The following is a 13,431-nucleotide window of genomic DNA, read 5'->3' on the forward strand; positions in this document are numbered from 1 at the left end:
TATTCATCAGAAGAGGAGGTGAAAAGTGAAAGTGAAATAAGCCACGAACCCTCCTTCCCTTTGTAGAACATGTGAATGAGCACGAGTGCGACGGGTCAGAATTCAATGGGGAAGTCAATCTGCAAACTGTGATGAATGTTTAAAAGACACTTTGGTGGATGATTTTAAAAGTTTCTTTCTCTTTGTCTGGTTTGGCAAACTGTATTTTTATCATCTCTGTTTTGTTCCACATCTCTGGTCACATTGTCGGCTCTCAGAACGACGACAGCGACGGATAAACCCAAGAAAAAAAAGACAGAAAGCAAAATGTTTTCTCCAAAAGATTTGATATATTTTTGTTGTTTTTGTCGAGGAGGTAAAATGTCAACTAACGGAGCTGAGTGAGTAAACATGTCTCGCCTCTTTTCCAACGATGAATGACCATTCATCACATTTCAAAGGTCTCCACCACAGACTGAACATAAAGATGGACGACATGTCAGCTCCCAAAGAGTGAAGCCAAAGTGTTTCCATCGCCACCTGGTGGCTGGCTGCAGTATAGGTCATGCACCCCACTGCGTTAATGGTTGGAACATGGTTTTCTCAAATATGCTTTCTGTTATTTCAGGTGGTTCTCGTCACACTGACGTTTCTTCAAGTGTTCATTTTCCCGCTGACTTTCATTTTAATTTGTTATTTTATGCTATAAAAAACGGAGTGAGACATCATCACAGACAGCTGAGGCTGACTCGTGATTGGTCGAACGTGTGTGTCAACGATCCCACGCTGCCACAGCTTCATCCCACGATCGTATCTGCGATATCTCAGCTAATTTCTGGGCAGAGGACGAAGAGGAGGAAGAGGAGACACGTCGTCCATCTTTATCTACAATCTATGGTCTTCACGCTAACGCCGTAGAAAAGCACGGGCGGCCACTTTATAAATCATACGGCACAAAATCAAACCATGTCTCTACAAATCACTCCTCTCAGTGTCATCTTTCAAACTGTGCTACAAGAGCAGTCATCCATTTTTACAAGTACAACATCCCATTTTTCTTCTACACACGTTTTTTCCTCCTCTTAAGTGAAACCATATGTTCCGAGCGTGCAGCTTGAAATCTATTCAATATGTATAAAGGTTGTTTTCCTGCTATGATGTACGCTTCTGCCATATGGTGAGTGAAATATTCAGCACGTGCGTGTGTCATCCTGCATTTTCCTGCCTGACGCAACACGACCCAATTAATTCTGCACTTTGTGTTTTAAAGTTAGCGCGATCCGTCATTAGTCAGAAACGATGAGGCTCATCTCGGGCCCGGCCACCTCGTGTGCAGCATCTCAGCTGTGCAGCCTCCGCGCACACTTCCTCCTCGGAGCTAAATGCGATGCAGGCAGCATGTGGGCGTTGGCTTTGTGAGAGGCAGACACTAATGAAAGCTGACAAGCACCACAAGCCTGTGGGGAGCAGAAAGCACCGGGCAGGGAACCATAAGCTACATTGGAGTTTGCACTGTTTCCTCCTCAGACGTCCACCTTGAAGACCTCGCTCCTCCTCGCTCTGCTGGCTGCAAAGGGATCAGGGCGGCTTAAGGGGAGATTTAAGGAGGATAGCGAGGAGAAAACATAACTAATCCCTAAACTGAGAAGAGTAATCTGTGACGGAAGATTTACGGCAAAGAAAATGACTTGTACAATGCACTCACAAAAAAAGTGACCTTTCTATTAGGAGAGTTTCGGGCACCAGTGCCGCAGCGTTGAGGCGAACGCCGGTTAGAAAACGCTCCGTGTGCGGCACGTGAGAGAAAGTGAAGTGTCGCATCGCCCACAGTCGCTTGGATTAAGCGCCGCCACATGACCACGGCCCCGCTCGTGGAAAACAAACGTGAAGTATTGGAGCTGATCCCCGGTGCTCCGCATTGATTTCTGTTGATCACAATCTTACTTGGCAATTTAAATGCTAATGATACTTTTAATTGCAAGACGGGATAAATGTGATTTGATCTTTAGGAGGCAATTACTTTCATGCTTTGTCTTGCTCCGATCTTTCCAAAAGGAGAACGACAATTACTTTGCAGAGATCGTCTTTTTTTTTTGTCTTCTCCTCACAAGAAAAAGAAAGAACAAAACAAGAATGAAACAAAATGACTTCTGTTTTTGTTCCTTGACAAGTTTATCAAAAACTATTTCTGTAGTCGGGGCTTTTTTTGCTTTTTTTTTTTTTAAAACATGTATCTTTTACAATTATACACACACACAGCCAGTTTCCAACACCTCAGGCATTGATACTAGATAACATGCACTGCAATACAAATGAACATGATTAAACAGGTGATTGTTATAGACAGTTGTACTGCATGTATAACATTCTGTACAGAGTCACCAAGCACCATAAAACAACAATGACAGTCCATGTTGAATGACCCAGAAAGACAAGAAAAGACAAAAACCTACTTTGGTTACAGCTTAAAGCTAAAAAAGGTTTCCAACAAGGAATGACCGTTCATCACACTGTAAAGGTCTCCACACGGCAATGGTGAAAAGCATGGGTGAGCAGTTTGGAAATTAAAAATGGGGTTACACAAACTCAAATCATCGTCTCTGCAGATCACTTCTGCACGACGGAGAGTCGGGGCCATGTCGAGGAAAACAAAAGCTGGAGATTTCCCAAAGAAAAGTTGTAATATTACGGACAAAACGTTGTAATTTACGTCATATTTATGAGATTAAAGTCATAATTTCAGGCTCCGTGCCATTTAAAGGGGGAAATATCGGAAGATCAGCCTGTCGCTGTGTAAAAACGAGGAATATGGAGCGTCTGTTCAAGTTATACCTGAGTATAAGTTTCACAAATGACAAAATACTTCGTCTTCTGTCTCATCAGCTCCTCATCTTCATCAGTATCAGGACTCATCGACAGTGAGATTATCATCGGTCATATATCTGCTGTTCGTAGTTTCTCAAGAATCAATGAGATTGGAAATCAAGACTCTGAACTGCTGACTATGATATTTATAAAATTATATTCTCGTGAAATGAAGACTTAATTCTCGTAAATTTCTAATTCCTTCTCGATTACGACTTTATTCTTGTAACGTTACGACTTTATTCTCGAAACTTTAAAACCGATTTTTCTTCACCATGGCCCCGATTCCTCCGCCAGTGTCATCTTTCAAATTGAGCTTCAAGAGCAGATATCTCTTCTTTCTTTTTATTTTTTTGTTTTATAACTGCAACATCCCATTTTTTTCAACTTGACTTCACTGTTAGACTCCATCAATAATTTCATGTGTCCTCCAAAATCACAATGATGCGACATTTTCAGTCCTGGAAAAAAGCATTTTCCAGCCACGGAGGTTGGAAGAATTTTGCTCCCACGCTTTGTGAGAAAGAAATAAAAAATGGGCGTTGATGCCATTTAGTGACATTGACGTCGGGCTCATGACTCAACGTCCCCTTCGCGTCCCGCACGTGACTCCGCTCAGATACTGTGGTGAATGCGGCCGGGGGAAGTTGGCATCAAAGTGATTTATACCAGCGAGTATCTGCAACTGTGTCAACACCAGCTGCACGTCAGGAGCACTCGCGAGTTAATTCATTTTGCGGGGGGGGTTGGGGGGTGAGGGGGGAACGAGTGCCACGATTGGCAGTGCTTTTCGGCATTTTGGAGGTCGTACATCACACTGGGGCAAAAGACAGAGTGATGAACACATTATTCTGAGAACATCGCTGTTGACAATGCCCATCCATTTTGATAATCAGTTGACTATTGTGCCAGTGCGGCCTCCGAGGGGCCGGTGATGTGTCGGGATTGACCAATTTCGAGTCACATCATGTGCTGCTTTGTGAGGGCAAACAGAGGCGTGACTGGCGGTGCAGTCAGGCATGTTATCAAATGCCCAGGCTTGATTAACAGCTCATCAACATGCAGAATTAAACAGTCTGGCTAAATGCTCCCCCCCCCGCCACTCCCTTTTTTTACCCTGACGACAGACATTCATATAAAACTATGAACTTCTCCAACATTGAAATAAACCCCCAAACATTCACTTGCAACCCATCTGCCTTCAAATGATTAGACATTTTCAAAGTAAAAGTCCACTTTTTTTTTTCTTCATGACAGGCAACAGGAAAAAAAACAAAAAAACAGAAAAAACAAATATTCATCTAGACAATTAAAGCTCTGAGTCACATTTCACTACATTAAGCATCACATGCCGAGCTACAAGCAGGGAGCTAAGACATCAGTTGAACAGCACTGACACGACTTTGACTCTTGTCATGCATATTTGACGACAATCATGCACACAAAAGTAGGGTAAAGAGCGGGGGGGGGGCAGGGGGGGGCGGAGGAGAGAGGTTGCACAATGTGGTCTGTACGACGTTATCGTGGCGTTTCAGCAGTTAACATCGCGACGGAAAAAAAAATGGACGAGCGTACAGATTCGTCTCCGATTACCAGTTTTGATATGTAGGTTCAGACGTGTTCGCCACAAATCTGATAAACTCTGAGTGGAGCCGGATATTTTATCTCGAGCCTTTTAATTAAGTTTTATCTTGGCACCGTTTTGCTTGATTTGCATCCGTAGTTTATCAAAGTGCTCTGACGTGACGTGATGGAGCGTTTGTCACGCACGTAAATTACATAATCGTACGATAAAACAAATCGTGAATTTCACTTAAATCTTTGAATTTGTTGAATGCAAAAGAACACACAAAAATATCTGTTAATTCCAAGTTCTTTTGCAACAAGCCCGGAGGGAGTGTCTAGTGCATGATCGTGCTGTCGAGCGTTCGATGCCGTCAGTGCTCACAATGGTGTGCTCAAGTATGTCACTTGCAGGCCACCGTTACATGCAGGCAACAGGACAGAGGATCCAGGAGGACAGGGTTCAGCGGGGGATAGACTGGGGTCAGGTGCCTCTACTTTCCTTGTGGGGGACTCTGGCTTCTCGGGAGCCTGTGTCACACAACTATCAGCAACAGCAGCAACAGCAATGCTGAGGGAGGGGAGTGGGAAACAGAGAGCAGTTACTTTGGCATCCGACTGAGAGAGAAAGATAGATTAGCAGGGAGGGGGAAAGAGACAGAAAGCAATGGGAGAGGTAAGAGTCTCTGTGCTTCATTTGTCTTGAGAAGCATTCCTGAGAGGTGGAGGCAGTGTGGTCTCTGGGCGTCTGGTGCGAGCTCAGCGGTGGACCTGCCGGCCGCCGCACAGAGCCCAGACGTGCAGCAGGAGGAGCCGCCGAGGCCACAAACCCTGGCAGCGCGTCTCGTCTGATGCTCGATGTTAGCATCGCCGCTTTGAGTATCAAATCAATTACACGATTCTGGAGTGGGGGGGGGGGGGACCTCTGAAATATGTATTATAATCTCATCATGTGAGTTGATTAAAGGCTCGTGTGCACCCTCAGCCAGATTCTGCACAACCCCCCTAACCCCACTTGTTTTGGTCATATTCCCAGGGAGGATGGTCCGCCAACCTCTGCAGCATCCATCCCATGGGTGTGTGGTTTGCATCTTGTATATCCAGTATACAGCCCCGAGCATAATGGAAACCCTGGCAACCACTGAGCTCTATGTCGTGACCAGGTGTTTTAGACAAAGACGACAAAGGATTCAACTTGAACGCTGATTTCTCTCTCTCTCTGGTGAAAAGACATTTCTTACTATTCTTCCTAAACGGACGGCAGAAAGACTTTTAACCACCTTCGCACAAAAATTATATTTCAGATTTTCACGGCTCTGTCGCTTGTTGTTCTCTCAGCTGCGTCATCTGCAACTTCTGTTTTCCCTTCTGTGTGGAGGCAGCAGCTGGTAATGCTCAGAACTGTCATGGCCCCTGGTTTGCAGGCAGAACAAAATTATCTGGCTGGCCGGAGGAGGGGTGGTACGGAGTAAATAAAGCTGGAGAGACGCAGGGTCCCTGAATCTTTACCAGCAATCTGCCTGGGAAACAAGTCTGACTCATTCTAAAATGCATTCTGAACACTGATCTCCAAATTAAACCACCTACAGATGTTGCTTTCGCAGGGTTCAGACAATAAATACCTCAACCACCACCTGAAGCCCAATCTCCGGGGTTTTGTTTTACTAGAAACTGTTTCAAATAAAATAAATTAGCAAATTTCCACCATCATTTCTCGGAGTAACATTTAGAGACGGCTCAACAATCTCCGGGGAACATCTCCCCTCGCTTCCTGATGATATCCCACCAGAGGTGAAGCTGTTCCCAAGAAGAACTCGCCGCACATCGTCCTGTGATCAGTCCTGATTAAAACAACACTGTCTTAATGGGAAATGGGCTCGCTGCAGCTCACATTACAATCAAGTAACCGCTTAATAGCTGCTGTTCTAATGATTATCATCTATTCTATCTGCCACTGTAAACAAAGATAAACTCGCACTTCTTTCACGTCTCGGTTGCAATTAGATAATTTTTCATGCACTGACGTGTGAGAAGAGGAAGATCATTGGCTGTCAGAGAGAACGCGAGGGAGGTAACGACATGTTTTTCTGCCTCTGGACACATTTTCTCCCCCAAAAAAGGAGTTCTGTCCTTCCCAAAAATGTTCCTCCCTCACGGACTGACAAGAGTTCACACTCCATCTTACCACCTGTCCAGCCCTGCTGCAATACTGTCTGGGAGAGGCGTGGTACTCACAGGTCATTGTCTGTCTCGGTGCGGGTCTTCTGCTGCCGCCGATGGACCATGAAGACGGTAACGGCCACTCCGACGATGAGTCCGATGGCGACGACGCCGCCAAGGATCCCTATAACGCCACCCGGGGGCCCCTGTGCCATTGGCTTCTCTGCGGAGAGGAGGAGACAGAACGGTGTCAGATTAGCTGCTCTCTGAGTAATTGATGCTGCTGGGTTGAACTTAAAAAACGGCAGCCAAGACAAAAAAAAGACAAACTCCGCCAATGTCACATCTCAATGACGCCCTCGGGCGAAATGAGCAATAAATCACAAAGACTCTGGACATACTTCAGAAACTGGTTAAGAATATTTCAGAATGAAGCAGGAATCCATCCAAAAGAGGAAGAGAAGAGAAAAGTTTGACTCGTGTAAAAGGAAAAATCGTTACAAGTCATTTGACATTACATGTGCCAGCCTTGAGGGTCTCTGTCGTAAAACACATCCAAACCCTATTTTCAGACACACATTTCGGGGTGAGACCATTGTCCCGCCCGGCCTGGCGCTGGGTGAATACCTCACTGTTGTGGTCACTCGGCAGCTGCTGCATTTCTGATGTGTTCCCCCTAAGTTGGCTCGGCTTTGACAGTGAACCCACATGCACTCTCCAAAGCATGACAGACCTATTATATTTTAAACTCCTTGCCAGCAGGGGGGCAGAGAAATTCAAAATACATTTTGGAGAAAGAATGTGCTCGGTTCCCAAAGTATGTTTTTTTTATTTTATTTTTCTCCACCTCACCTTATTGGGTTGAAGTGTACGGCTGTCAGATGGACTGACTCGTGAAGGAGACATGAAGGTCTAGTAAACATTGCAGATTTATAATGTTACTCTCTCTGCACTGAGTTCAGTCCTCCAGTCGGCCCCTGTGTTCATAAAGCCAAGGTTATTAACTTTAAAAAGGCTCAGGACTGCAGAGGGAGAAAATGAAATTCAAGTTATTGATTAAATCTTTTTTATAAGACCTGCACGGGGTTAAATATGTCCGCTAAAGGATTTACAGAGAGACTGTAAACTAATTCTCAGGTGCATTGAAAGTTGAGATCACAGCCTGTTGTCTGCAGACTTAACCCCACCCCTTTTTCTGTATTTAACCGCACCACGATCTTCCCTTTACCTTAATCAAAGCACTTTTATTGCCTTAATCTAACACAAACACACACACACTCGCTGTGATCACTGGTCTCTGAAAAGTATTGTGCATGTTGGACTACTGTGCACGTTGAAAAATGACACTAAACTTCATGCACTGCATTAAAAAGAGATGCAAACAGCATCAGAACATGAGGAGTTGAGAGTTGGGTCGAAATGTCAGAGGATAAAACAATTTGTTTCGCTCGATTCGTTTTCCTTTATCTTTTCTGATTTTACAACCTCTCGCTGAAATTAATCATTCCGTATTTCAGGGCTTCAGGAGAAACTCTGTGAGAGAGAAATTCAGAAATACAAAAAAACAAACCCAGAAATAGAAAATAAAAATCCCATGCCAGTATTTTATTCTCGGAATGAAAGAAACAATATAGTAGCAGACAGACGTCCTCCAGGTCGGTCCCATCTGGCTGTTTCCTCTCAGGTCACAGTTCAGGTGCAAGAAACACAAACAAAACTGCTGAAAAGCGTCACGGTGACTGTCAGAAAAAGAGAAGTAGTAGATGAGGAGCGTCGCACTTTCCAAAAAGAAATTTACTAGTGTTTGATTTTTCTCGGTGTGTAAAAAAAATAAACTAGTCCACCCAACGTCCAAGGGCAAAGTCGCAGTGATGAAATCCAGAGTCATTACAGCTGGAAACATGCAGCCCGACTGCAGGAGCTGCAGGAACAACTGCTCTTGGATAAAGTTGACGCTCTTTGGTGGAGTTTGTGTGTCCAACGGGCAGCTTTTACAAAAACACACATTCTGATAACGACACAGAGACAAAGTACCTGTATTCTGTGTATTCTAGTACTTTATTGTGTTGTATTTACTTAGGGAACGAGTGTTCAGTTTTTAGTAGTTTATTAAATTCTATTTTGAGTTGTTTTAATTCTTCGTATCTGTTTTATCGCTGCTTCGCTCTATGTGCAAGGCCCTTGACATGCTGCTGTCTATCTATCTATCTATCTATCTGTCTGTCTGTCTGTCTGTCTGTCTGTCTGTCTGTCTGTCTGTCTGTCTGTCTGTCTATCTATCTATCTATCTATCTATCTATCTATCTATCTATCTATCTATCTATCTTTCTATCTTTCTATCTATATATCTATCCAGATGCTTGGGTTAAGTGTGATATATGTGATCAGTAATTTAAAACGGCCCCTCAAAGGATTAGAACAATTAAAATAGCCCTTAATAGGTAAATGGCTGCCAACCCCCTGCTGCGTTAGATCAGAATATAATTCATCCGTTAAAGAAAGTTAAATCACTGGCGGCCCCACGTGAACCACCTGATACTGGACCGTCCTCTATTGTCAGAAGCTTTTTCTTTTCTCATTGCAGCAAACAGCACTTGCATCCGTCTTCTTCGACGAGAGCTGTTCAAACTGTCCTTTTCGAGACGAGGGCCAAGGGACCAATCAATGTTCGCGAGGTTGTTGTGACGGGACGCCGCAAATTCTCACCATCTTCCACTCTGAAAAGGAGAAAGCCTATCTGCCGCCCTCATGATGTCTCCATTATTATCTTGCCGTCCCTCCTGGTAGTGACAGAACAAGGCCTTGCTCCCAGGGGGGCTCTTCTCAACAGCCCCTGCCTGCTCGCTTGATTCACTGCCAGTAATGACGGACACAGAGGACGGCTTCGCATGCGGCCACACAATAGCCGGCACTTCGGCGCACCTTGTCGCTCGCTGCCTCAAAGTCTGTGATCACATATCATGTCCATCAGTGTCACGTCACGCCACAGTTGTTGCGGCAAATGGTCGCTCTCATAACCCCTTTACATTTCTTTCCTGTGATGCATTTCATTAAAACAGGCGGTGGAGCAGCTTTGAAGACTGATCTGGCTGCAGCACGGCCACAGATTTATAAGCTGGAACTCCTACTGTCGTCTCGTCGGGGCCACAGGGTGAACGGGCTGCATTTCATGGCCCTAATGCAAACGCCAGATACAATAGTCTGTTGTGTAACACGCACAGGAGTGGACGGGATGAGAATGCCATTTCCCTGTTGTGGAGCCGTAGGCGCTTGGCACACAGGATTTAGACTGTCACCTCCCACAGCATAGGTAGTGTGGGCAGCGACTGGCTCTCATATCGAGGGAGAATCATTACAGAACAAATAATGATTGAGGATTACATTTTTTGGGGCTTTTATATCATAGCATCCCAATCATGTTAAGTACAATGGAGTATATGAGCCATATTGGAAATAGAAAATCATATTGGAAATAGAAAATCTGAGATTTCAAGAATAATGTCACACGATTACAAGAATAAAGTAGTAATTTAATGAGAAAAAAACATATTAGAAAGTAAATTTAGTTAAAAGTTATAATATTACCAGAGTAATGTGGTAATTGAGAAGAAAATCTTAATATCACAAGAATAGAGTCATAATGTTATAGGAATTAAAATGTGTTTTTAATAAGAAAAAAAGTAATAATATAACAAGTTTAAGTTGTAAATTCTTAATATTGCGAAAATTAAGTCGTAATTTAATGAGAAAAAAGCCAAAAATATTACGACAATAAAGTAAAAACTGACTTGGAAACAAGCAGCAAGGAGAAGCTGTCGGATTCCACACCTGAATCCAGAGTCTTTGATTAAAGATTGTAATATCAAAGCTAATATCATTATTTTTGTAAATCTTCAACCTTTGTCTCATAATATTAAGACTTTATTCTAATAAATCTTTGATTGTATTCACCATTTATGCGGCTCTGATAGTCGTACGTTTTGAAATGTGATGAGACTCTTTTCGCGGCTCCTTCCTGTCGGTGCGGATACGGCGGTGAATGTTGTGGAAGGTGAAACTGAATGATTAGCGAACACGCACCATTACTCTCTCACTGCACAATAATGCTGAGCTGGGATCGTTTTTATCACAAAAGCGAGAGCTACTCTGTACAGAAGCCAAGCCCCTCCGCTGTATGTGCAGCCAACAACACACCTTCAAATTCAATTAGTGCAGCTCAGATAGTTTATCATTGCACCAGATAACTGGTGGCTAAATGACTCAATTACTACAGGGAGTGTGTTTCAAAGGGCATGAATTGCTGGGAATTTGGAAAAGTAACAAGACAACAAAGGTCAATTCTATTTGGAGAAACAAAGCTGCGGTTTCTAACACTTCGTTGGATTGTTAACGACATTAATAAACCCGGAGGTTATAGTTCAAGTCACACGCCGCGCGAGTCGAGGAGAAATGTGATGATCTGGCGAGCGCGGCAAACAAACGAGTCACTTCCAAATATTTATGTATAACCTTCGGTTGCGCTCCGCGTGCTAGTTTTTTTTCCCCGACGCCCATGACTTACTCCTGTGAGAGTAAATCGCTTGGAAATCCCCACCACACTGCACACAATGGGCAGTGCTACACGAAGAGGGCTTTGTCCTTGGTGTAGAATAAAGAGAGTGGATTGCCAACAGTAACCGGCACGGGGGCTGAGCTCCCGTACGCAGGAAGTTCTCTGCAGAATACGACAGTGCCAGTAGCGACAGCAACACCAAAGGAGCAGAAACTGTCTCTCAACTCACTGCACATTAAAGAGAGGAACATACTAAGTGGGTGAAGCAGTAGACCACGACTTTCATATAATGTAATGCCCCGCTTTTATTCAAGTATTTCTACAACGTTCTTGTCTGGGAAAGATGGAGGAAATTATGCACTTTCTGCTCCACCGCAATTTGTTGCAGAGCTCGGGCAGAGGATCTGAATAGCGTTTACACGACTGAGTGGAAAGTAAAGTGCGGTGAAAAGCTGCAGAGAGCGTCGTCTGGAATTTGCTACAGGAACAACAATTAAAGCAAAACACGACCTCCTTCCATTGAGATGTCGCCAAAATCAAGAAGGACAAGAACCCTGCAGAATATACCTGTAAAGTATAAAATCAATTAACCTCTCACCCCCCCTTTGATTTTTTCACAAGTGGAAAACCTGCATGAAAATGTGACCCAGCTCTACTGAGTAAAAGCTGCTGTTCAAATATGTCTTGTAGCTGCCACTGAAAGATTGCTATTGATTTTCAATAAGTGTAAAGCACCCCTCCGCGCACTGGCTCTCTCTCTGCTGTCAGTTCACCACTGTGGCACATCTGAGCTGACAGACTTGACCTTGGCTGTTTGTGGCTGCAGCTCCGTCTGAGGTGGCGGCAACCTTCATTCCTGTCACATCTACTCCCCAGTGTTCATTGAGCTGCGCCGAATATATGAGCTGTTGTTGTTGTTTTTCTCTGCTGCACAGTACATCCAAACACAGGCTACAGTCACAGGCCCGCGCACAGTCCTCCTGCAGCTTTGATAGGCTTTGCGGCATTACTTTTACGTCAGCTGGAAGCCCACGGAGAATCAAATTTCCCTGACAATCCGTCAAGATGGCATCATTGGCTCAGTGCGACTCCAGCCCGGCAGGTTGCTCTGTTTGATGCAGTGCAGACGTGCAGCCAGCCACAGGTCTCAGGGGATTCAGGGGACACAGAGAATTGCTGCTTTGAATGTGATTATTTCTCACTTATTCCTCAGGCAGAACCAACCAGAGTTTTATGCATGGTCCCAGCACGCGGCGAATGCTATTTAGAGAAGATCTGGCAACATTTTCATGGTGCAAAAGAGGCTGATCAGCCGAAGCTGCGGCTCCTTTTTGAGTAAATGTGAAGTGCATGCGGAGCGGCAGAGCGATTCGGCAAATGGACCGTCCAAATGTGAGAGAACAGTGTAATCTGGAGCGTCAGCTGCACTCGATAGCCAAAACATGTGGGCTCTAGGGTTACCAGTCTCCCATAGAGCACGTTAGTCACACATACCAGAACAGGAAGGGTTCAGGTGAGAGGCCAAAGGGTGAGATATCTCCAGCTGGAGCTGGACGTTGCCCACTCCAAATCCAATCTGTCACAGAGTGTGCGGCTACGCAGGATTTAACTGGGAACAGGTTTTTGTTCTGCAGATTTCTGCCATGTACCTGCTGAGGCCTGGTGTGGTTCATCAAGCTCTGGCACGAGGAATTCACGGCTTTTATGACGTCTTTAAATGTACAGTCAAACCGTGGCAATCTGACAAGAGACAGCAAGTGTTTAGAGGAACTATAAGGCTGCACAGTGATGGTATTAAGATGATATTTGTGCAGCGCTGCTTTGTAGAAATGTTCCAGTCGCACGTCTGATCGTCGTCCAAGAATGAATGCGGCTCCTGGCGCTCTCGCTCTCTCCCATCAGAAATTGTAATTGCTTTATCCTCCACAGGGGCCACAATACTTTCCAGCAAAACTGGGGAGTTTTCAAGTGGACAGATTGAGAGTCTGGCTCCTAACCCTCGCCAGCTCCACGCCACCAGTGCCAGTCTGAGACGGCCACCTGTTCTAATACCACAGTGACTGGTTTCCTTCCACCGCTTGCACGTGTTGCCAGTCGAGCAGCACAGGGAAACAGTGAAGGTGTCATCTCTCTATTCATGACTTGTACACTTGTATGTGGATGTAAATGTCCGGGCTGCTGCTAATTTATCTGGAGGGGATTTTTAAACAATTTTTCCACATCGGGTAAAAGCTGTAGGACCCAATAAAGAGGAAAAGAAATGTAATTTAATGTAGTTCATGAATTTGTATTTCTCAGTGCCAACTCCGGGC

General features: G+C 44.5%; 1 protein-coding gene across 2 annotated transcripts in view; it reads right to left on the bottom strand.

Moving 5' to 3' along the window:
- The window catches only part of LOC117772621 (bromodomain-containing protein 4A-like), a 36,644-nt gene extending 24,599 nt beyond the window's left edge, over window positions 1-12,045 (bottom strand). The window contains exons 1-3 of one of the 2 annotated variants that reach the window (XM_034603891.1): window positions 11,925-12,045; window positions 6,643-6,790; window positions 4,910-4,978 (exon numbers count right to left, since the gene is read on the bottom strand). In XM_034603891.1, coding sequence (XP_034459782.1) covers window positions 4,910-4,978; window positions 6,643-6,790; window positions 11,925-11,973 — 266 coding nt within the window. In that variant the 5' untranslated portion in view covers window positions 11,974-12,045. The remainder of the gene's footprint in view (window positions 1-4,909; window positions 4,979-6,642; window positions 6,791-11,924) is intronic. The other variant, XM_034603892.1, reaches the window with a different exon arrangement.
- Window positions 12,046-13,431: the final 1,386 nt, after the last annotated feature.

This window comes from Hippoglossus hippoglossus, chromosome 13, assembly GCF_009819705.1.
Source record: "Hippoglossus hippoglossus isolate fHipHip1 chromosome 13, fHipHip1.pri, whole genome shotgun sequence".
NCBI classification, from domain to species: domain Eukaryota; kingdom Metazoa; phylum Chordata; class Actinopteri; order Pleuronectiformes; family Pleuronectidae; genus Hippoglossus; species Hippoglossus hippoglossus.